At 37.4% G+C, this 25,051-nt stretch overlaps 1 protein-coding gene across 2 annotated transcripts in view; it reads left to right on the plus strand.

Annotated features, from left to right (window-relative positions):
* DOCK11 (dedicator of cytokinesis 11) overlaps positions 1-25,051 on the plus strand; it is a 201,390-nt gene that overhangs the window by 118,232 nt on the left and 58,107 nt on the right. Inside the window, exons 30-37 of one of the 2 annotated variants that reach the window (XM_082610835.1) lie at positions 6,060-6,171; positions 6,675-6,713; positions 8,373-8,551; positions 12,786-12,902; positions 14,479-14,554; positions 15,133-15,242; positions 17,295-17,406; positions 23,914-23,980. In XM_082610835.1, coding sequence (XP_082466961.1) covers positions 6,060-6,171; positions 6,675-6,713; positions 8,373-8,551; positions 12,786-12,902; positions 14,479-14,554; positions 15,133-15,242; positions 17,295-17,406; positions 23,914-23,980 — 812 coding nt within the window. The remainder of the gene's footprint in view (positions 1-6,059; positions 6,172-6,674; positions 6,714-8,372; positions 8,552-12,785; positions 12,903-14,478; positions 14,555-15,132; positions 15,243-17,294; positions 17,407-23,913; positions 23,981-25,051) is intronic. The other variant, XM_082610836.1, reaches the window with a different exon arrangement.

The raw sequence follows: 25,051 nt of genomic DNA on the forward strand, positions 1-25,051 counted from the left end.
GACTAAATGCTCCCACCAAAAGACACAGAGTGGCTGAATGGATACAAAAACAAGACCCATCTATATGCTGTCTACAAGAGACCCACTTCAGACCTAGAGACACATACAGACTGAAAGTAAGGGGATGGAAAAAGATATTCCATGCAAATGGAAACCAAAAGAAAGCTGGAGTAGCAATTCTCATATCAGACAAAATAGACTTTAAAATAAGGACTACTAGAAGAGACAAAGAAGGACACTACCTAATGATCAAGGGATCGATCCAAGAAGAAGATATAACAATTGTAAATATTTATGCACCCAACATAGGAGCACCTCAATACATAAGGCAAATACTAACAGCCATAAAAGGAGAAATCGACAGTAACACACTCATAGTAGGGGACTTTAACACCCCACTTTCACCAATGGACAGATCATCCAAAATGAAAATAAATAAGGAAACACAAGCTTTAAATGATACATTAAACAAGATGGACTTAATTGATATTTATAGGACATTCCATCCAAAAACAACAGAATACACATTTTTCTCAAGTGCTCATGGAACATTCTCCAGGATAGATCATATCTTGGGTCACAAATCAAGCCTTGGTAAATTTAAGAAAATTGAAATTGTATCAAGTATCTTTTCCGACCACAATGCTATGAGACTAGATATCAATTACAGGAAAAGAGCTGTAAAAAATACAAACACATGGAGGCTAAACAATACACTACTTAATAACGAAGTGATCACTGAAGAAATCAAAGAGGAAATTAAAAAATACCTAGAAACAAATGACAATGGAGACACGACGACCCAAAACCTATGGGATGCAGCAAAAGCAGTTCTAAGAGGGAAGTTTATAGCAATACAATCCCACCTTAAGAAACAGGAAACATCTCGAATAAACAACCTAACCTTGCACCTAAAGCAATTAGAGAAAGAAGAACAAAAACATCCCAAAGTTAGCAGAAGGAAAGAAATCATAAAAATCAGATCGGAAATAAATGAAAAAGAAATGAAGGAAATGAGAGCAAAGATCAATAAAACTAAAAGCTGGTTCTTTGAGAAGATAAACAAACTTGATAAACCATTAGCCAGACTCATCAAGAAAAAAAGGGAGAAGACTCAAATCAATAGAATTAGAAATGAAAAAGGAGAAGTAACAACTGACACTACAGAAATAAAAAAGATCATGAGAGATTACTATAAGCAACTCTATGCCAATAAAATGGACAACCTGGAAGAAATGGACAAATTCTTAGAAATGCACAACCTGCCGAGACTGAATCAGGAAGAAATAGAAAATATGAACAGACCAATCACAAGCACTGAAATTGAAACTGTGATAAAAAATCTTCCAACAAACAAAAGCCCAGGACCAGATGGCTTCACAGGCGAATTCTATCAAGCATTTAGAGAAGAGCTAACACCTGTCCTTCTGAAACTCTTCCAAAATATAGCAGAGGGAGGAACACTCCCAAACTCATTCTACGAGGCCACCATCACCTTGATACCAAAACCAGACAAGGATGTCACAAAGAAAGAAAACTACAGGCCAATATCACTGATGAACATAGATGCAAAAATCCTCAACAAAATCCTAGCAAACAGAATCCAACAGCACATTAAAAGGATCATACACCATGATCAAGTGGGGTTTATTCCAGGAATGCAAGGATTCTTCAATATACGCAAATCAATCAACGTGATACACCATATTAACAAATTGAAGGAGAAAAACCATATGATCATCTCAATAGATGCAGAGAAAGCTTTCGACAAAATTCAACACCCATTTATGATAAAAACCCTGCAGAAAGTAGGCATAGAGGGAAGGTTCCTCAACATAATAAAGGCCATATATGACAAACCCACAGCCAGCATCGTCCTCAATGGTGAAAAACTGAAACCATTTCCACTAAGATCAGGAACTAGACAAGGTTGCCCACTTTCACCACTCTTATTCAACCTAGTTTTGGAAGTTTTAGCCACAGCAATCAGAGAAGAAAAGGAAATAAAAGGAATCCAAATTGGAAAAGAAGAAGTAAAGCTGTCACTGTTTGCAGATGACATGATACTATACATAGAGAATCCTAAAGATGCTACCAGAAAACTACTAGAGTTAATCAATGAATTTGGTAAAGTTGCAGGATACAAAATTAATGCACAGAAATCTCTGGCATTCCTATATACTGATGATGAAAAATCTGAAAGAGAAATCAAGGAAACACTCCCATTTACCATTGCAACAAAAAGAATAAAATATCTAGGAATAAACCTACCTAAGGAGACAAAAGACCTGTATGCAGAAAATTATAAGACACTGATGAAAGAAATTAAAGATGATACAAATAGATGGAGAGATGTACCATGTTCTTGGATTGGAAGAATCAACATTGTGAAAATGACTCTACTACCCAAAGCAATCTACAGGTTCAATGCAATCCCTATCAAACTACCACTGGCATTTTTCAGAGAACTAGAACAAAAAATTTCACAATTTGTATGGAAACACAAAAGACCCCGAATAGCCAAAGCAATCTTGAGAACGAAAAATGGAGCTGGAGGAATCAGGCTCCCTGACTTCAGACTATACTACAAAGCTACAGTAATCAAGACAGTATGGTACTGGCACAAAAACAGAAAGATAGATCAATGGAACAGGATAGAAAGCCCAGAGTTAAACCCACGGACATATGGTCACCTTATCTTTGATAAAGGAGGCAGGAATGTACAGTGGAGAAAGGACAGTCTCTTCAATAAGTGGTGCTGGGAAAACTGGATAGGGACATGTAAAACTATGAGATTAGATCATTCCCTAACACCATACACAAAAATAAGCTCAAAATGGATTAAAGACCTAAATGTAAGGCCAGACACTATCAAACTCTTAGAGGAAAACATAGGCAGAACACTCTATGACATAAATCACAGCAAGATCCTTTTTGACCCACCTCCTAGAGAAATGGAAATAAAGACAAAAATAAACACATGGGACCTAATGAAACTTCAAAGCTTTTGCACAGCAAAGGAAACCATAAACAAGACCAAAAGACAACCCTCAGAATGGGAGAAAATATTTGCAAATGAAGCAACTGACAAAGGATTAATCTCCAAAATTTATAAACAGCTCATGTAGCTCAATAACAAAAAAACAAACAACCCAATCCAAAAATGGGCAGAAGACCTAAATAGACATTTCTCCACAGAAGATATACAGACTGCCAACAAACACATGAAAGGATGCTCAACATCTTTACTCATTAGAGAAATGCAAATCAAAACTACAATGAGATATCATCTCACACCAGTCAGAATGGCCATCATCAAAAAATCTAGAAACAATAAATGCTGGAGAGGGTGTGGAAAAAAGGGAACACTCTTGCACTGCTGGTGGGAATGTGAATTGGTACAGCCGCTATGGAGAACGGTATGGAGGTTCCTTAAAAAACTACAAATAGAACTACCATATGACCCAGCAATCCCACTACTGGGCATATACCCTGAGAAAACCATAATTCAAAAAGAGACATGTACCAAAATGTTCATAGCAGCCCTATTTACAATAGCCCGGAGATGGAAACAACCTAAGTGTCCATCATCGGATGAATGGATAAAGAAGATGTGGCACATATATACAATGGAATATTACTCAGCCATAAAAAGAAATGAAATTGAGCTATTTGTAATGAGGTGGATAGACCTAGAGTCTGTCATACAGAGTGAAGTAAGTCAGAAAGAGAAAGACAAATACTGTATGCTAACACATATATATGGAATTTAAGAAAAAAAAATGTCATGAAGAACATAGGGGTAAGACAGGAATAAAGACACAGACCTACTAGAGAATGGACTTGAGGACATGGGGAGGGGGAAGAGTAAGCTGTGACAAAGTGAAAGAGCGGCATGGACATATATACACTACCAAACGTGAGGTAAATAGCTAGTGGGAAGCAGCCGCATAGCACAGGGAGATCAGCTTGGTACTTTGTGACCACCTGGAGGGGTGGGATAGGGAGGGTGGGAGGGAGACGCAAAAGGGAGGGGATATGGAAACATATGTATATGTATAACTGATTAAATTTGTTATAAAGCAAAAAAATAAAATAAAATAAAATTTAAAAAAAAAAAGACACTGATGAAAGAAACTGAAGAAGCCACAAATAAATGGAAATATTCCATAATCATGGATTGGAAGAATTAATATTGTTAAAATATTCATACAACGCAAAGCAATCTACAGATTCAGTGTATTCCCTATCAAAATTCCAGTGGTATATTTCACAGAACTAGAACAAATAATTCTAAAATTTGTATGAAACCACAAAAGATCCTGAATAGCCAGAACAATCTGAGAAAGAACAGAACTGGAGGTATCATGCTCCCTGATTTCAAACTATACTACAAAGCTATCATAATCAAAACAGTATGGGACTGGCATAAAAACAGATACACAGATCAGCAGATCAAAACTGAGAGCCCAGAAATAAACCCATACATATATGAACAATTAAGTTACAACAAAGGAGCAAAGCACATACAATGGAGAAAAGACAGTCTCTTCAATGAAAGGTGTTGGGAAAACTAAACAGCCACATGTAAAAGAATGAAACTAGACCACTCTCTTACATCATAACACAAAAATTAACTCAAACTGGAGTAAAGACTTGAATGTAAGACCTGAAATCATAAAATTCCTGGAAGAAAACATAGGCAGTAACCTTATTGACATCCATCTTAGTGATGTTTTTGTGGATCTGACTCCAAAGGCAAAGGAAACAAAAGCAAAAATAAGCAAATGGGACTACATCAAACTAAAAAGCTTTTACACAGTGATGGAAACTATCATCAAAATGCAAAGGCAGCCTACTGAATGGGAGAAGATATTTGCAAATCATATATCCATCAAGGGGTTAATATCCAAAATATATAATGAACTAATACAATTCAACAAAAACAATCTGATTTTAAAATGGGCAGAGGATCTGAATAGACATTTTTCTAAAGAAGACATACAGATGGCCAACAGCACATGGAAAGATGTTCAGCATCACTAATTATTGGGAAACACAGATCAAAACCACAATGAGACATCACCTCATAATCTGTTAGAATGGCTATTATTGAAAAGACAAGAAATAACATATGTTAGAGAAGATGTGGAGAAATGGGAACCCTCATACACTGTTTGTGGGACTGTGAATTGCTGTAGCCACTGTGGAAAACAGTATGGAGATTCCTCAAAAAATTAAGGATAGAACTACCATAATATGATCCAACTTTTCCACTTCTGGGTATCTATCCAAAGAACATTAGAACGCTAATTCAAAATGATATGCACCCCTATGTTCACTGTGGCATCATTTACAGTAGCCAAGATATGGAAATAACCTAAACATCCATCGATGGATGAACGGATAAAGAAGATGTGGTATATATGTGTGTAAGTGTGTGTGTGTCTTTGTATGTGTATATATATAAAATGGAATACTACTCAAACATAAAATAAGAATGAAATCCTGCCATTTTACAACGTGGATGGACCTTAAAAGTATTATGCTAAGTGAAATAAGTCAGATGGAAAGACAAATACCATATGATTTCACTCACATGTGGAATCTAAAAAGAGAAATGAACAACAACAAAAAAACCCCAAACAAACTCATAGATACAGAGAACAGATTAGTGATTACCAGAGGGGAAGAGGTTGGGGGGTGGGCAGAATGGTGAAGGGGTTGTAAACTGTATGCTGATGGATGGCAACTAGACTTGTGATGATCACTTTGTAGTGTATACAGATGTCAAATTATAATGTGGTATACCTGAAACTTATATAATTAAAAAAAATCCAATTTCCCAAATGCCAGCCGATGACCAACTGTGCAAGCAGGCCTTTTTAAGGTGAGCAGTCTTAGACCTGCTATGTTAACTCTTTACTGCACAGGTCACATTTTAAGGTATGCCTAAAATACTAAACACTTCTGTTTTGAAATTTAATGCACTGTATTTAATTACTAAAATAGTAAATGACTACTAAATAGGAGTTCTTGTATAATTTCTTTGTGTGTAGGTCCTGGCTGAATACAAGTTTGAATTTCTGCAAACAGTTTGCAATCACGAACATTACATTCCTCTGAATTTGCCAATGGCATTTGCAAAACCTAAACTTCAGCGAGTTCAAGGTATGTATTTGTGTTTTCCATCATTAGGGATTGTGTTTTCCTGTTTTTGGCTAGCGCTAGTATAGTATAACGTTTTCTAGTTAAACCAGTCAATCTAAAGGTAATGTCAGAATTGTTACTATCTGAAGATAGGTTCGTTAATGGTACTCGGCATTTCCTTCATAGTGTCAGTGGTGGTATTCATAGAATGAAGAAATTAGGTGTGTTACATAGATTGCTGCTTAAACACAGATGTCAGATACCAGTTAAATTGCTCTCTGTAGTACTGTTTGGACTCTTATGTGAGACTGAAATAAGAAAAAACCATATAAATACATTTCTGCTGAATGGAACATCAAAAGAGAAGTATAAAGGCAGAGTAAAATAGTGATATGTATGTATTAAATTGATGAAATGCCTTCAGTTATCTCCATTGCTAGTTTTATTGAATGCTTTGTTGTGTAGCACTATTCTTATGTTACTATGTTTTTTATTTGTCCCTTTTCTTTTCATATATTAATTAGATTTTTTTTCATTTGCGGTGGACCGTTTGACTTCAGTAGGTAGGTTTAACTCGGTTCACTCTAAAGTAGTTTGCTGTCTTTAAAAACAATTGATTTCATGAATGGCTAAGATGGATGGGGGCTTTGTTTGCTTTTTAAATCCTCCCTAGCCAAGATGAGGCTTTAGTTAATGTACCCAGAAAACCTAGGAGGTGGTGTATTTGTTAACTCTTAAAATCACCTTGAGTGTTGATTGCTAGAAGAATCAACTTTAAAACACCGTCCTCAGAAAACAAGTTTTGGCTCAAGCCAGCATGGGGGCTAGAGGGTAGCTGTTCTTTAAGTGTGTCTCATCTCTGCCAGGCTTGCCTCCCTTCTCTCTGACCCTGCTTAATGACTGCTTGGTCACAGTTTTGGAGGTTGGCTGAAACTACCTGATTCGATTTATTCAAACCCCTGAAGTAAAAAACCTTACTACCATTGTAAAGTCGACCCAGATAAGGCCACCTGGGTTAGTCCGTACTGGTTCTTGTGCATAGAAAGTGGTTGGGATTCACAAAAGAGCATGACGAATGGCAGAAAGAATATCAGCTATCTTGGTCTCTAGGAGGGTGGCTGCTGAGCACCAGTTTCTGTGCTTGAATGCCAGCCAGTGAAAACGGAGAAAAAATATTTAAAAACCCAAGCACCCCTATTCAACTGCTCCCTTATTAGATTCTGAGCATGTATAGCTCAGATACTTCCCCCAGTATTTATTGATGGCTTGAGGAATTCAGGGAAAAGAAGGGATGAGGATTTAGGATTAAATCTGATTTAGCATTTATTAAGTCCTAACTGAATATATAGCATTAGTTTAAGTGCTGAAGAGGCCACAAAAGAAATGGAAAACATAGCCTTCAGCTTTATGGCCTAACTAAAATTAAAGGGTATGGGAGAGGAAATAAAGATCATAGAAATTTACCGTAGAAATTACTAAACTTGGTCACAGTCCCTTCTGATTGTGACCCAATCCGTTTACAAGGCAAGTCCCAACCAGGATATTAGCAGCTGGGATTTAAAATGGACTGAGGATCTTAAAGGAAGTGAAAGAAATAGTTCGAAGTGGTAATTTTATGAAATAAAAGATTTGTATTCGTGTGATGAATTTGAGTGAGATGAGGCTGTTTTTCTTATTGTTCTTGTTACCCCATTGTATTGGGGCCAATATATAACATTTACTACAACAGTCAGTAGTTAATACTGTTACAGTGATTCAGTTGTCTAGTTTCTCTTCCTTTTCCTACTTTACAAATATAAACAGATAAGTGAATCAAGTATTGCTGTAGAGAATTACTCCAATTTGTACTTGTAACGAAATCTCTTCAGATATGAAGAAATGTGTTAAAACACTGCCAAATACAGTATTCTTTCATTCTAGGTTTTATCCTAAGATTACTAAGATTTGAAAAGCATCTTGAAAAACAAAGAATTCTAGGGACTATCTTACCGACTGAAATTATCATTAAGGCTATCATCTAGCCCCAATGATGAGTGCTTGTATCTTGTAAAATTTTGCATGCTTATTCTATATGATAAAAGAACTGTTCATATTTGTTAATAATAACAATATAGCTCTTGCTAGCATGGTCACATATGACTAAGTAATAAATATAGTGCTTTAATGTTAAAGTAATTTTTGAATATTTTTATAAATGGGTTTTAAATTTCATTATACTGCAGATTCAAATCTTGAATACAGTTTATCAGATGAGTATTGCAAGCATCACTTCTTGGTTGGTCTACTTCTGAGGGAAACCTCCATTGCTCTTCAAGACAATTATGAGATCAGATACACAGCTATCTCTGTCATAAAGAATCTTTTGATAAAACATGCATTTGACACTAGATACCAGCACAAGGTAAGGATGTTCGTATCATCATCAGTATCACATTAGTTAGTTTCTAAGAAGATTTTATGTTCAAGGTGAAGTTTTCAGTAAGGAACATAACAGGAGGATTGATGAAGTTACTTTTACAAATACGTTTTGTTTCCATTTCAAATGATTAGGTTTTAAAAATACTGTTCAGATAACTGTTGAAGAAGAACACTGGTTTTTCAAATCATGTCTAAAGAACAGCACAACTGCTTCATGATTTGTTACATAAACTAGAATTTAAAAAAAAATCATATATGATTATAGCCATATGCACTCTTTCAAATACACACCTTAATATATATCCTTAAATATATCTCCCTAAATAAATGCTATTATTGATTATTAAGTGATTAATAGTGACACATTAAGTATGTCCAATATAAAAGATGTAATATGAAGTTTTTCTTCTTACTGAAAAAATGTAGGTGTGGCTGTAAACCTAACATACATTACACACTGTCTATGTGTGAAGGCCACAGCTGCAGTTGCTTTTTGCCACACCTTTAACTTAATATACGGGGATGGAGGGTATATTCAAATTTTATTAACATTATATCCTATGGGCTTCAAAAAGTAGATGGCAAACTGTATGGATTTAGAATAACCTAACTTACTTACCTGGCTCAAGGTAACATATTGTTTCATAATTAAGAATTTGTCCCTTTGCTTTACATTCAAATTTAAATAAAATTATCATGTCATTTATTATTGTAATTACTTTGGAAAGCTGACTTGGAGATGGATTTTATTCTTTTTCTACAGTATTCCCATTTGTCCTTAAAAAAACAGAAAATGCCTGCCAGCTACATCCAATTATATTTCTTTAATTATGAAGATTTGTTTTACTTACAAATTTTGCTAGTTTTCTTCATATAATTCTATCCTAAAGTAGATTTAAACTCTTTAGCTTTCAGATGTTATTACTTACTGCAGTTTGCATTGTTTTTTCCACACTATAGTTATAATAACATACTCCCATTTAGTGTGGTTTGCTCTATTATGTGCCACTTTTTGTGTGTGTGTGAGTGTTGATATTGACTTAACGTAAGTTAACTGGTATAGTATATCTAAATGAAAAGATATCTTAAAGTCATCCATTCCAACCAAGCTTTGTCAAAGCTTTAAAAATGCCAGTTACCACTGGGCTCTGTTTGTACCTAGTAGTAGCGGAGGAAAATGTCTTTAGCCATGATTTCAAAGAATTTGTGGGAAAAGTACAAAATGAAGTTCCTGTTCTTAAAGCAGGAAGTTGTATTTTTTCCCCTGCCTCCTTAGATGAAAGTGAAGGAATATCGGATTTCACTAGTGTCTTACCTAGAGGTAGAATTTTAAATATTTTATATCACATATTTGCACATTATTTACTTTTTAAAATTCTGAGAGCAGTATATGTACTCACATGCACACACACACATCACTTGTTATCTGTAAATAACACTCTGCCTCTTTGAGTGTTTGAGGTTTTAGACTATGGGAAAGATTGAGATGCCAGCCTCATTACCCTTGCAGTAATTTCTAAAGCCCTTTCTTTGTTCAAAATCTTCTGACAGGTTTTAAGTGTGTATAGGATTCTCCCCAGTAAAACTTTGCTTCATGGACCTGCTTCATTCCCTTTCTCTGTTTGGTCCAAAGACTTCACAGGTGGCCTAAGAGGTCATTTGTCAAATATTGATACATTCACTTAAAACGTGTTCACCATTAATGATGATGCCAAGGTGAGGGCAGAGAGGGGAGCTTTAAGCACCAGTAATTTCCATTGGGTCCCCCAAAGTGACCCCAAATAAAAATACAGTCAAGAAAAAAATTCTTCCTGTGGAAAGGCTGCTTCGAGACTAGATCTCCTAGTCGCCACCACCCCCATTCCAACCATGTTGCCTTCCTCAGCCTCTCCTCTAATGAAATTATGGAGTTGTCACTGGTCCCTATTATGTGCTACTCAAAAACTGCTTTGGGAGCCCCCTAATACCATGAGACATCTTTCCTACTCAGAACAAAAATATCCAACATCTAACATTTATTCTGGGGTCTGTATTAGTTCCTGTACCCACTGCAAGTGATGTTGACACCTAAGAATTGCAATTTCTGCCTGGACTGTGGGCAGATTTTTTTTTCTTTTTTCTTTTTTTTACGGTACTCTTACACACGTTAAAAAAAAGAATCAAAATGCCTCTCTCCCATTCCTTACCTCCATGCCTCAATTCATCTCTCCAGAAGCAACAACTGTTATCAGTTTCATATATAAACTTTTATTTTATGCATGCACAAGCCAATATGCTATATATATGTATATATATAAATATATAATAGAAACCATTATGCATTTTTCTTTTGTCATTTAACAATATAGCCTGAAGATTTGATCTACTGTATTTTAAAAAAATCTGCATAGTATTCCATCATATGGATATACCTTATTCTATTTATCTAAACTGTCTTCTGTTAATAGATTCTTAGATGGTTTTCTGTCTTTTGTGCAGACAAAACTTTTAATATATTTGCCCTGACTGCATGCTTTCCTGTGTTCCTGTTCACCTGAGAAAGGTGTAGTATCTCCTTCCCTAGTGATCACTCACTATCAGAACCAAAATGAATTCCCATCTAGAAGCTATAATATTAATAATAGTAGCTAAAATTTATTGAGGACTCACTATATGCCAGGCACTGTATTAAACATTAGCTTACATGAATTAATGTCACTATTATTATCCCCATCTTACTAAAGAGAAAACTGTGGTTAAGTGACTTGATCACAATCAAGTAACTAGTAACAGGAGAGCTGGAATTCATGTGTCTAAAATTCAAAATCTGTGCTCTTAACTACTAGACTATACTGCCTCTCAAATCTTAGGTGGGACCCTGGAAAATTAGAGAACTGCCGAGAAAGGGTGATGATGATGGTGGAAACTCTTGAAATCAAAGCCATGTGAAGAATAAAGGAAAGTAGTAACAGCTATTTAGCCTTGTGAAGAGTGAATTAAGACAATTTGTGGTAATTGTCTCCAAATATTTAAAAGGTTGCCATGTAAAGTGGAAGTGGACTATAACTAGCAGATAGAACTTACAAACTGCTAAAGGATTTTTCTAACAGAACCTCTGAAAGGGCTGGGGTGTTTAAGAAGTTTAAAAACTAACCATCTGTCAAGGATGCAGGTAAGGGCTGTTCCTGCCTTGAGCAGGAAATTGAACTAGATCAGTGGTTCTCAAACCTCAGTGCACATCAGCACCATCTGGGGCAGATTCCTGGGACCCAGCCCAGACCTACTGAACCAGAATCTCCTAGTGATAGAGACTATTACTGATTAGGGTTGTGTATTAGAAGTAGGTCTGTTAAGAGTTCCTGAAACTCATAAAAGAGGAAGTACAAATGGACAACCAACATATGAAAAATTGTTCAATTTCAAGAATAAATGGAACTATGAGACACTATTGATCTGTATTCTATAGGTTAACCATTGTACCCTAGAGGCCTTATCTAAGTCTACAGAAAAACCTCCCAAAGTCCTAAAATACGGAGGGCAACTCTTGTGCCATCACAACCACTGGTTTGGCTGATTTGAATGTATGTACATATCTGGTGAGGAATGTCTATAGCTGAGAAAAGCAATAAATAAATTTGTGTAAGAGGTACCACATTCATTAAGATGACCAGTGGCCAGCTTCACTTGCATATTTACAAATATATCAATCTCCCAAGTTGTATAATTGATTTAGGGGGCCAAGATCACATTATTTTAATTGCAGCTTTACTCAAAGCAAAGACATATTTCTTGAATGAATACAGTAATTCACCATTTTTTTTACTTCTTCCATCTATTCATTCATTCAGCTAATGTATATTGACCATATCCTATGTGCCCAGGCACTGGGGATGAAGCAGTGAACAAGACAGACAGGATCCCTGCTCTCATCAAACTCAACCCTCGCTGGAGTTAAAGAGCAGGACTAATATGATCTGCTATTAAAAAAAATAAACTTTTGCCTATTATGTAGTGATGTTAGAGGGATGTGCTTCAACTCTATATTGTATATAAATTCAAGTACCAACAAAGTGGTGTGGCAGTTAGTTTTGAGACTATGAGTATAAATAGACTCATGCTTCACTAATTTGTTCTGGATATTAGCTTGCTTTTAGTGTTTAAACGGATAGATGGAGCCAACTTTATTTGTAATATAGGCATATTATATATCTATTAAGTTTTTGATAATTATTTTTCAGAACCAACAAGCCAAAATAGCACAATTGTACCTCCCATTTGTTGGACTGCTTTTGGAAAATATACAGCGATTAGCAGGTCGAGATACCTTGTATTCTTGTGCAGCCATGCCTAATTCCGTAAGTAGTAATGTGTTTCTATTGGCATTTTATCCTGTTTTATTGACTGTATTCAGAATTGGGGTCATACGCTGTATGGTCTCAATAGTGCACCTTTGACAACATTTTAAATTTATACTTTTCCCTGGAACAGTGCTTCTCAAATCTTCATGTGCATATGGATCACCTGGGGAATGAAGACAGAGATTCTAATGTAGTAGCCCTGGGGTGGAGCTTGAGATTATGCGTTTCAAACAGGCTCTTGGCTTTTTCTCGTCTAAGGGCCATACTTTGAGTAACGAGGTCCAAGAGAGCACCAAGAATCCTCTGTGCTCAGTGTTTTAAGATTTGCTGCTGTTACATGCCTTCATACATTTATTCAACCGGAAAACTGAACAAAACATTCACTTTGCAAAATATTAGGCACCAGGGATTAAACTGTATTCCTTTGCTTCTCCCTCTCTTTGACAGCCTCCTTTTAGCACTTCCTGGTGAGTGCCTTTTAACTCATCACAGTTGGTCTGTGCTTTTTTTCTCCCCTTACAATCTTAGAGTTGAAAGGAACTTTGGAGGTGATCAGTCTTCCACTTGGCAAAACAACCTTTTGCCACAGTAGTAATTAAAACTTTCCTTCTCATATTAGATCTACAAGATTTTCTATCCACTGGTCCTAGTTTTGCCTTCTAGTGATACATAGAACACATCCATTTCTACCTCCACGTGATACCCCTTCACACATGTCCCTTCTAAATTTTTCTTCAGGCCAGATATCTCCACTTCATCATTTGTTGTTTCAAACCCTTTACATTTCTTGGTTGGAGTCTTCTGGACATGCTCCATTTTACCAATTGCCATTTTAAAATGTGGTGTATGCTTTACAGTCTGTCCAGTGGGACTAATAACTCCTGCCCCACCCCCACTCCACGTTCTGTCTGGCCCAAGATCACCTTCACATGTTCAGTAGCCAAGTCACATTGTTGGGTGGCAGGTGAAACTGTCCTTTACAGCTTCCTTTGGAAATTCCCCATAATAAATGTCCGTAGATTTGTCAAGCCTACCCTGGGTTCCTGAGAAAGCTGCTTTTAAGCCTCGCTTGATTGCCTGTAGCTCCCAATTATGTAAATCAACTAAATGTGGACGCTATATCACCTACCTGGGTGTCAAGCAAGCCTTTCTTCACAAACACAGTTACTCATGCTTATGCTCACTCCACAACATTTGACAGTGATATTTGGAAATATTTTACTTATCTCTTCTTTCTTTTGCAACTCAAGATCATGTAGGGCTTCTGGTCACACCTCTCCTTCTAGTATTGCCCTTGCTTCAAGGAGGAGAATGGAACCATGTTTAGATCACACCAGTTGCAGCTTTTACCAGCCACCTAGAGTTGTGTCACTTTGCCAGAGGTCATGGTTGTAACAGTGTACCAGGATCCATTTTTAAAAGAGATGTCCCCTAAATACCAATACTGATATGTGATTTAGACTTTCACAGTGAGCTTTGTTTAAAATTAGGGTACCATCTCATTGTTAATTCCGATTTCTTATCCTAGTGTACAAATGTATTTAAATGACAGAGGTATCACACTGTGTTACAGGCATCCAGAGATGAGTTTGCATGTGGCTTCGCTTCACCTACAAGTAGAGGGAGTCTGAGCACTGACAAAGACACCGGTAATTAAAAGTCCTTTAAAGATGATACGTGGCATGGCTGTTTAGAAATGTACCCTATACTTCTCTGTAGTTTTGAAATATTTCATAATAAAAACTATACATAGCACAATCTCTACTAAAGTTTAATTAAAATCTGACTCACATTTGCAGCCACATTTCTTTGCTTAGGTTTCCTTGTCTCAGCTTGTATAAAATTTAGCTTAGTATACTAAGAAAATAAAGGATAATGAGAAAAACACTGGTTTCCAATCCTCTGTCTCCAGTCCTGGACAAGACACTTCCTTTTTCTGGGCCAAACTTTCCTTATCTATAAAATTATCTAATTGTTTGCCTTTATTTTATGACTCGCAAGGAATTTCTTGTAGTTTCATACATGTTAAAGTGTTTCAAGGAAAAAAAATTGCTTTCCCTTTATTTGGCTTCTTATGGTGTTTTGATGTAATATATAAACTTCACATTTTAGATGACCAAGATCTATTTCCTAAAATATGTCTTTACTTAAATTAACCCAGTGCTTAGTTTTAAAAATATTTTTGACAGTTCCTCCTGTTGTTAACAAGGACTTGACTTTTTTCCAGCTTATGGGTCTTTTCAAAATGGACATGGAATTAAGAGGGAAGATTCGAGAGGTTCCCTCATCCCAGAAGGAGCAACAGGATTTCCAGATCAGGGCAGCACTGGTGAAAATGTAAGAACCTAAATATATAGGATAACCCTAGTGATGTGTTAAGCTACAGCAGTCTTTCTTTTTATGCAAATAGGGGTCTCTCTACTCTCCTGTAGTCTGTACTGGATCTGTAAAAAGCATCCCATAATTCTTGGATGTTGTAGCAGTTCCTTCCTATCCTGGCAGCTGCTACTTGGATATTTTAAAACTGTTTATAGAGGATAAGGCATTCATCTTTAAGAGTTCCAACTGTGAATACCTCCTTTAACCCTAGCACTCTGTAAACCTGTTCTAGAGAGGGAAGGTTCAAGTTTAAAATGCCTAATGTACCTTGTCACTTAAATCACTCCCTGGCAGGATTCAGCTTTTTATTCTTTTGTAATAGAGTAATGACATTAACATGGGAGAAGAAAAATTAGGTCCCCAAATTGATGATCTCAGCATCCCAGAATCACTTAATCACAATATATTCTCTAACTCTTCCATCAAATTATTTCAAGCCTGACATTAAAGTTTGGGATATGTCCACCTTGAGACAAGAGAAACCTCACTTTAGACCAGTAAAGCCTTGTCACGCTGCTACGTAAAATCAGAGAATCATAAAATTAGAGTTAGAAGGGTCCATAAAAATAATAAATTCCAACTCTCAATTTACAAATTAAAACTGGGATTGTGATTTAGGACAACCACACAACTATGGCAGGGCCAGGCCTGAACCCAGGTTTTCAAATTCCGGCACTTTTTCTCCTAGATCATGGCATTCTTAGGGTGCATCTGGGGGACTTTATAAAAATGGATAGCTGAGCCTCATCCCCAGAATTTCTGTTTCCGTCAGTCTGGGGGCTTGGTCATTTGTATTTCTAAGTTCCCAGGTGATGCTGATGCTGCTGGTTGGGAACCACCCCTTGAGAACCACTGGACTATATATTCCATTGAGTCTTTGCATAGTTAGTAATTTAATCATAAAGGTTATTATTTCACACCATTTACAATTAAGATGACACTGTCATAGGTAAGGCACATAAAGGACAAAGAGGTTAAATGACTTGCCAGTAGTCACACAGCTAGCAAGCGTTCAGAACCTAGATGTTTTGCTCCAAGTAGAAGTTCTTGGTGAATCCTACATTAGTAAATATATATCCCCAGCCCAGGTTAGCTCAGCTGAAGGTATTGGTTTCTAACAAGGGTACATTCGTTAGGAGATTGTCATTGCTGTATTCATACAAATCCCCAAATAAGTCAGATCTTGTCATGCTTAACTGATATTTTAACAAAAGCCACTAAATAATAGGAACATCACTACTTTGTAGAGGCTCTAATTTTGAAGTATTACTGGGTCCTCCTTAGTAAAATTATCTTGTAATGTCATTAAGCCCCCCCCCTTTTTTTTCCCCTTCCCCTTTTCCTTTCTCCCTTTTTTCAGTACGCGGGCCTCTCACCGCTGTGGCCTCTCCCGTTGCGGAGCACAGGCTCCGGACGCGCAGGCTCAGCGGCCATGGCTCACGGGCCCAGCCGCTCCGCGGCACGTGGGATCTTCCCGGACTGGGGCATGAACCCGCGTCCCCCGCATCGGCAGGCGGACTCCCAACCACTGCGCCACTGGGGAAGCCCAAGCCCCTTTTTTAAGATAGATTTTCTGACCTATTATTTAGACGCTGGATTTTAATAAACTCTAAGGAGAGATTGAAGTTAAAGAGTTTAAAATGCTTCTTATGCTTCGATGTACCTTAGTTAAGTTTCTCCTTGATGTAAAAGCTATTTTTTCCTGGAATAGCCACATATGATTATTCAAAACGTTTTCTTACTGAAACACAGGACCTATGGGAATGAAACATACACAGTATATTCATGGCTATATCTTGATGAAGACTGCAAGGTAATTTCCAGTGATATTATTAGGTACAGTAGCAAAGAAGAGTCAGCCCATTTACCTTCCAAATGTGATATAAAATTTGGATTTATGCTTAGAATTTTCCCAAACAGGACTAATGGTTAAAACAATTATTGAGTTAAAGGCTATGGGAAGCTACAGTACCAATATTGTTTCACAAAAGTCCTATCTTTGTATTACAGACTCGGCAGAGTTCTGCAAGGAGTAGTGTATCTCAGTATAACCGATTGGATCAGTATGAAATCAGAAGCCTCTTGATGTGCTATTTGTATATAGTAAAAATGATTTCTGAAGGTGAGTTACCAGCATATTAATCGTGGACTGTACTCCACCCTCACAGGTTTACAAGTTCATGCAACAGATATTTGACCATCATCTGCATGTAGAACACATGCACATTAGAAACAGAACTTTGAAGACTCTGACCTTAGAATGTTCCTATATTTTAACTTAAAATAGGTTCATTTCGGTCGTACAAGTTTGATTCTTTGAAATAATTTTTTTTTAATTTAAAAATTAGTTTCTAAAGTGAGGCAATAGTTTTAGAAGTGCTAAACATTTTTTTCATGCAGAGCATATAATGCATTAAATGACCACCATAAACAGAAGAAAATAACAATAACCAGTGTCATAGTTAACACGTTAGCTTCTATTTGACCCAGGATTTGGAAAATCAGAAGCAAACAAAAAGACAGGAAGGGTTCTTTGAGGGTAAGGAATGTTGTTGTTATCTTTTGCAGTACCATTATACAGTTTTGCATGGTGTCAGGTTCTTTTCCAGGCTCTGTTCTTTTCTCCTTGGTGTATAATTGTATTATTAACTAGTATTACCATTTCCTCTTTACCTTGTATGATAAACTATAACCAAAGGATTTTCATAAACTGCATGTCCTCTGGAAGTAAAATCAGAAGGTTATCTTATTCCCAATACCACATTTGTTTACACAATTCCCTCCCCTTTCTTCCTTCTCTGTTTTTGCTCAAAAAAAAAAGTAAGCAGGAATGAAGAACATAAAAGCACCTGGGTTCTGATCATCATAATACAGTAGTTAAATTTGACTTATTTTCTATTTTTTAATTTCATTTTTAGTAAATATTAAATCTTTTTTGTAATAATACAGCATATAAAAACATAAAATAAGTTCATAGTTAACTCACTAGAAACATTGAAACAAATAAAAAGCTAGATATGAATGGTTAATTCTGAAGTATATTAATAAAACAGGTTTAAATAACTAGAATCTTCAAGTTCTAAGAATGTATGATTTAGAGTAAACATCAAAGATTACTGAGGCTATGTGATAAGCCTCCATGTTTGGGGAAGGAAAACAGTAAAGGGAAATCATTTTCAACCCTGGTGGTTATTTCATTCCAGGAGGTAATGGATCAGTTAATAACTACAGCCACAGCTCACTGTTTTTGTCTCCCCACAAGGTGAAAAATGGGGGAGTATAGAAAGTGACTGCTAATATGTATGGGTTTCTTTTAGGGTGATGAAAATATTCTAAAACTGTGGTGGTTTTATAAGTTTTTAAATGTACCATAAACTACTGTATTGGGCACTATTTAAATGGTGAGTTTTATGGCACATGAATTCACTCAATAAATTTGTCTTTTTTTTTTTAAGGCCCAAGAGGCAACATGGAAAAAAAAAACTGGAAAGAAAAAGAAAAAAGTAGTTGAATACCACCACAGCCCAGGGAAAGTAAGGAGGAGGGTGGTAGGGGGAGAGAGAGAAGGAAGGAGGAGAGGGAGATGCATCGTTGACTAGTTCTCCTCTCCTCCACCCCAGTACACATGTGCACACACACCCACATGCCCACATGCCACATACAGTGTTAACCAGTGACAAGCCGCTGGCTGCTTTTTTCATGTCATGGGTAAAACCATAACTGCTTTGTTTCTTGAGAACTTCATAGTTCCCCCTCATCTTATAAATGTTGACCTTGCTTGCTAAATATTTGATCTTTGTTAATTAGATTTTTCCTTCTTCTGTTCTTGCTTTTTGATTTTTAAAAGCAAATTTTTTTTATTAGTTTCTGCTTTATAACAAAGTGAATCAGTCATACATATACATCTGTTCCCACATCCCTTCCCTCATGCATCTCCCTCCCTCCCACCCTCCCCATCCCACCCCTCCAGGCGGTCACAAAGCACCGAGCTGATCTCCCTGTGCTCTGCGGCTGCTTCCCACTATCTATCTACCTTACGTTTGGTAGTGTATATATGTCCATGCCTCTCTTTCGCTTTGTCACAGCTTACCCTTCCCCCTCCCCATATCCTCAAGTCCATTCTCAAGTAGGTCTGTGTCTTTATTCCCGTTTTACCCCTAGGTTCTTCATGACATTTTTTTTTTAATTCCGTATATATGTGTTAGCATACGGTATTTGTCTTTCTCTTTCTGACTTACTTCACTCTGTATGACAGACTCTAGGTCTATCCACCTCATTACAAATAGCTCAGTTTCATTTCTTTTTATGGCTGAGTAATATTCCATTGTATATATGTGCCACATCTTCTTTATCCATTCATCCGATGATGGACACTTAGGTTGTTTCCAGCTCCGGGCTATTGTGAATAGAGCTGCAATGAACATTTTGGTACATGTCTCTTTTTGAATTATGGTTTTCTCAGGGTATATGCCCAGTAGTGGGATTGCTGGGTCATATGGTAGTTCTATTTTTAGTTTTTTAAGGAACCTCCATACCGTTCTCCATAGTGGCTGTACCAATTCACATTCCCACCAGCAGTGCAAGAGTGTTCCCTTTTCTCCACACCCTCTCCAGCATTTATTGTTTCTAGATTTCTTGATGATGGCCATTCTGACTGGTGTGAGATGATATCTCATTGTAGTTTTGATTTGCATTTCTCTAATGATTAATGATGTTGAGCATTCTTTCATGTGTTTGTTGGCAGTCTGTATACAGTAATTAAGACAGTGTGGTACTGGCATAAAAACAGAAAGATAGATCAGTGGATCAGGATAGAAAGCCCAGAGATAAACCCACGCACATATGGCCAACTTATCTTTGATAAAGGAGGCAGGAATGTACAGTGGAGAAAGGACAGCCTCTTCAATAAGTGGTGCTGGGAAAACTGGACAGGGACATGTAAAAGTTTGAGATTAGATCATTCCCTAACACCATACACAAAAATAAGCTCAAAATGGATTAAAGACTTAAATGTAAGGCCAGAAACTATCAAACTCTTAGAGGAAAACATAGGTAGAACACTCTATGACATAAATCACAGCAAGATCCTTTTGGACCCACCTCCTAGAGAAATGGAAATAAAAACACAGATAAACAAATGGGACCTAATGAAACTTCAAAGCTTTTGCACAGCAAAGGAAACCATAAACAAGACCAAAAGACAACCCTCAGAATGGGAGAAAATATTTGCAAATGAAGCAACTGACAAAGGATTAATCTCCAAAATTTATAAACAGCTCATGCAGCTCAATAGCAAAAAAACAAACAACCCAATCCAAAAATGGGCAGAAGACTTAAATAGGCATTTCTCCATAAAAGCAAATTTTTAATGACTAGTATACAGTCACATCTCCTCTTTATCTTTTGCAAATGTAAAGTCATGCTGCATGGTATCTGTAAAGTCATATTCATTTTATTCTGAAAAATATCTGCTTCTTGGTCCTTCTCAATGAATGTATTCTAGTTACCTTGTCAAGTCCAGTAAATACTTCACTTTCGTTACTCTATATGCATTTAAATGTTGAACTCTTACAGTCCACGCCCTTTAGGTCTTCTCTTGGCTTTCAGTTTTTTGGGCTTTTTATTGACTCATAAACAGTAGCAACTTAATTTCAGCAAAAAGATGGTAGACCTTACACTTGCATATCAAAGTACAGGGATTCTGAAGAATGAGTTTCCTTCTCTGTAGCTGAAATTTTTTAACTGGCAATAATTCACTGTTTCAAAGTCTTAGTCATTTGCCCAACTTTTGTGTAGGTCTTATTGCTTTGTATATTATATTCTGAGAAGTGTATCAGAGTCAGGGGTTATCAATTACACAGTCTGAATTGACAGCAAGACTGTCCTCTTGGAAAAGAAAAGCAGTCTCCTTAAGAGAGAGGAAGAGGGAAAGCTACCTCCTTCTTCTTGACTGTACCCTGGCTTTTCTCTTTATTGTAGACTGCAAAATGGGACTCTTGGTCTCACCTTGTGGCTTATCAGCACCATACGCTGCACCTGTAGATTCAGTAGTATTCTTCCTCACAGTCAACTCTTCATTGGAAGGTGTCTGGCTACAGCTATCTCTCACCAAAAATCCAGTTTTGTAATGAGCAACAACAGTCACTGATCTTTTCCCACTAGATGTAGAGTCAGAAGAAGATACATGTGAAGGGTACTTTTCCTTACTCTGTGTAAAAGGAGGCAATAAGCTAGTATTACTAGGCATATCTTCCTCTGAAGTTTCAGATACTAATGGAGTAGGTGGGTTTTCTCCCGGAGAAGTACTGGAAGGGCTCCAAGAGAAGTAACTCTGGGCTTCAGGCTTTCGTGTGGAGGTATTCTGTGTGAAGATCGGTTTCTTTATTGTACTGCCAAGACTGTCTTCAGAAAGGCTGAAGTCACCTTGAAATCCGTGCCCTCTTTGAGCATCAGGTGTAGATGTTAAACGAAAACTTACAAGTGACTTGCAGTTGGCACTGCTTCCTGTGGCAGGCTGGCTGCTGTTAGAGGAACTCTCCAGAGGGGCCTCTGGCACCTCAAGGAGGTCCTCACTATAAAATGGAATTGGAAACTGGGAACTCTGTTGCTGTTCCTTTTTGCCTCCAGATTTCATCTGTTCAGTATTTGATTGCTTTACCAGTCTGACGGGCTGATGCATCAGAGATCCGGATGCAGGCTCAGTGACTGAAAAAACTAGCTTGCGGTTTGGAGGGCAAGGAATGAAGTCGTCATCACTATCAGAACTAGAAGGATGAAGCAGTTGCTCCTTCAGTTTTAGTCTTGCAGAAAGCAGTTCATTTTCTTCTTTTAATTTATTCCTTTCTGCTGTGAGCACAGCAATAAACTTCTTATTTTGTTGTTGGATACGGTAAAATTCTTTCTGTAGCGTCTTGATGTACCTTTCGTTCGTTGAACAGCGGTCACATACTTTGGAGCTTAACTTATCTCGCAGGTCACGGATGGTGACATTCAGGATTTTCTGTTGCTCCAACTCTTTAATTTTGGCTGTGGAGCCCTTCTGCGTTCCTTCTGCCAATCGCTCTCTCCTCAGACTGCTTAGTTGCCTCTGGAGACAGAGTAGGTCCCTGTCATGGAGCTCTTCTAGCGTTAGCCAGGCTTTTTTAACAGAGTCAGAAAACAAATCACAGGCCTGCATTTTATCTCTTGCGGGAGCTCTCCGGCCACTTCCCTTGTCTCCTCCACCCACGTTGCCCGCCTGCATCTCGTCTCCCGGACTGGGAAACAGTGGAGACAAACCGCCACCGGCAGAATGGCGGAAGGGCTGCTGACTAGAGCTGGGCCGCGAACGGGACGAGAGTTTCACCCCTTCTACAGACCTGCGAAGAGGCTTCAGAGCACAAGGCGGGTGCGAGGATGGCTCCGGGGTAGACAGAAGGGCCCGGTTTGGCGGCGGAAAGGAGACCCGAGCCTCCTTTTGGCGGGAAAAGCCAGTGCGCAGAAGACGACGCCTTCAAGCCGGCCTGTGACGAGAGGCTGGAGAGACCAGAACCGCAGTGACTTCTGGGAGAGCCATGCTGCACTGAACCAGAAGGGCGCCCGAACGCGGAGGGGGGGTGGGGGTGGGGGTGGACCGGAAGTCAGCGCTCACTTTATTTTTGAAACAAATCTAATTTGACCTTATGTTAGCATCTTTATTCCTGATGATCAGTATTTTATAAACATTGAAAACTATCAATACTCATGGTCTTGAGTAAATTGGGGAAATAAAGTCAAAACCCACACACTCTTCCCTCCCTGTCACCCCTCCGTTTAGCCAACATTACCCAGTTGTCCATCCCTATCTTCAGAGGCTCTCGCGGGGCAGGCCATTACGTCATTGCCTACTTTTGCGATCCCTACCAGGTTTTTAAATTTAGAAGTGGACCTGCTGACACCATTAGCTATATCTGAACAGGATAAAAAAGGAATGGAAGGTTAAGTGAGGGCGTTATTTTTCTTTTTAAAAAAGTCTCCGTGTGTTGGAAGTAAAAAAAAAAGGGGGGGGAACAGCTCTAAAGAGAAGTGTATGTGATAGGTTTAAGGGACTTTTGTATCTGAAATAGTTGTTCCATTAATGTGTGTGTATGTTTGTATATTGCCAGGACTTCATGGTTGATAATCCAAAGGCAAAGAGGAAAAAAAGTTATCAGTCTCTTCCTCTAAAATTTAAAGTTCTCAGACTGTTTGGTTTGCAGAGCCCTTTGAGTAGCAGGTGAAGGTGCTTGACCCTACCTTCCGAAAAATGTACTTAAACGCACCATCTTGTATAAAATTTTAGGAAGCCTATTAAAAACCCCAGGTCTACTTCCCTTCCTCTGTCTTCAGGGATGATAAGCCATCCAAAAGAACATTTATACAATACATAAAAATAATTGTTGAAGTTGAAATAATTACAGATTAAATGGTATATTTGGAATTAATTCAAAAGAATACAGTGTGGGTATTGGGCAGTGAGATGAGATAGGAGGAGAGGATATAGATGAGACAGAATTGGCTGTGAGTTAATGGTTGCTGAAACTAAGTTATTGGTACTTCGGAGTTCACTGCGCTATTTGCCGTAAGATCTATGCTGTCTCAAGATGTAACACTTTATTCATTCCATTTTCAGATACACTCTTAACTTACTGGAATAAAGTATCTCCCCAGGAGCTCATAAACATTCTTATACTTCTAGAGTAAGTTATATTAACTTATTTTCATAAAATTTCCTCTTATTTTTGGGAGCTTAATTTTTATACATAATAAAATATTACCCCTTTTCTGTTTTCAACAGCATGTTTGTTAATAATGTAGGAAATGTTAAACTATTTTGATAGTTTAGAGGCTGACGTGCAGGTTCTTCACACATAGATAGAAGAAAAACATGGAGATGAAATACTTGTGATATTATAGAAAACTCTAGCTAATAATAGTGCATCCTTGCAGACCATCAGGAGTCTTTCTGTGATCTGGAAAACTGGAAGTGGCATCAGCTGTTCTAAATCATTCATTTAGAGCAGATGCTGGCTTAATGGAGCAGCTTAAATGTTGGAATTTAGAATTTGTACTCTTATGAAGAGCTGAGTAATTCCACCTACTTCAGAAATGCATATATATATTTCCATATATATATCTCCATTGCAAGGTCCTTAGGGAAAAACATCTAGCCTTTTTCCTAGGTGGAGGTTGGAAATTGTCCTATATTGTATGCTGAGCTATTTTTATGTCATTATTGAAAGCTAAAAGAAAAATTAGAATGAAATGTAAGAAATTTCTAAATAAATAGTACACATATATGATATCGTGTGTGTCTACCAAAACACAAAGAGGGTAATCTATGCATAAAAACTTAGTAAAGTCTTTCAAAATTTTGCAGAAAATGTCAGCAAATAAAAGTTACGATTAAAAAAACCACTCTAATTATATTGAAATGTTTACTAATGAAAATATATGATGTTGGGGATTTACTTTAAAAAAATAAAGGCGGTAGGGAGTGTGGAGGGAGAGCATGGGACCTGTTTGGGGTATAAGTTAAGAATGGCCATGACTTGATAATTGTTGAAGCTGGTGGGTGCTGGGTATGTGGGATTTAGTTTGCTGTCCTCTCCACTTTTGTATGTGTTTGAGATTTTCCATACTAGAAAGTATTTTAATGCCATTATAAAAAATATAGCAATTGCCCCAATTTTTAGGGCTTAAGAACCTTTTTAGGTGTTACTGACTGTGCTAGAGACCTTTGCTGTGATACACACTATAAAGCACAAGGG

Source organism: Mesoplodon mirus, assembly GCF_964341445.2.
Source record: "Mesoplodon mirus genome assembly, chromosome: X".
NCBI lineage: Eukaryota > Metazoa > Chordata > Mammalia > Artiodactyla > Ziphiidae > Mesoplodon > Mesoplodon mirus.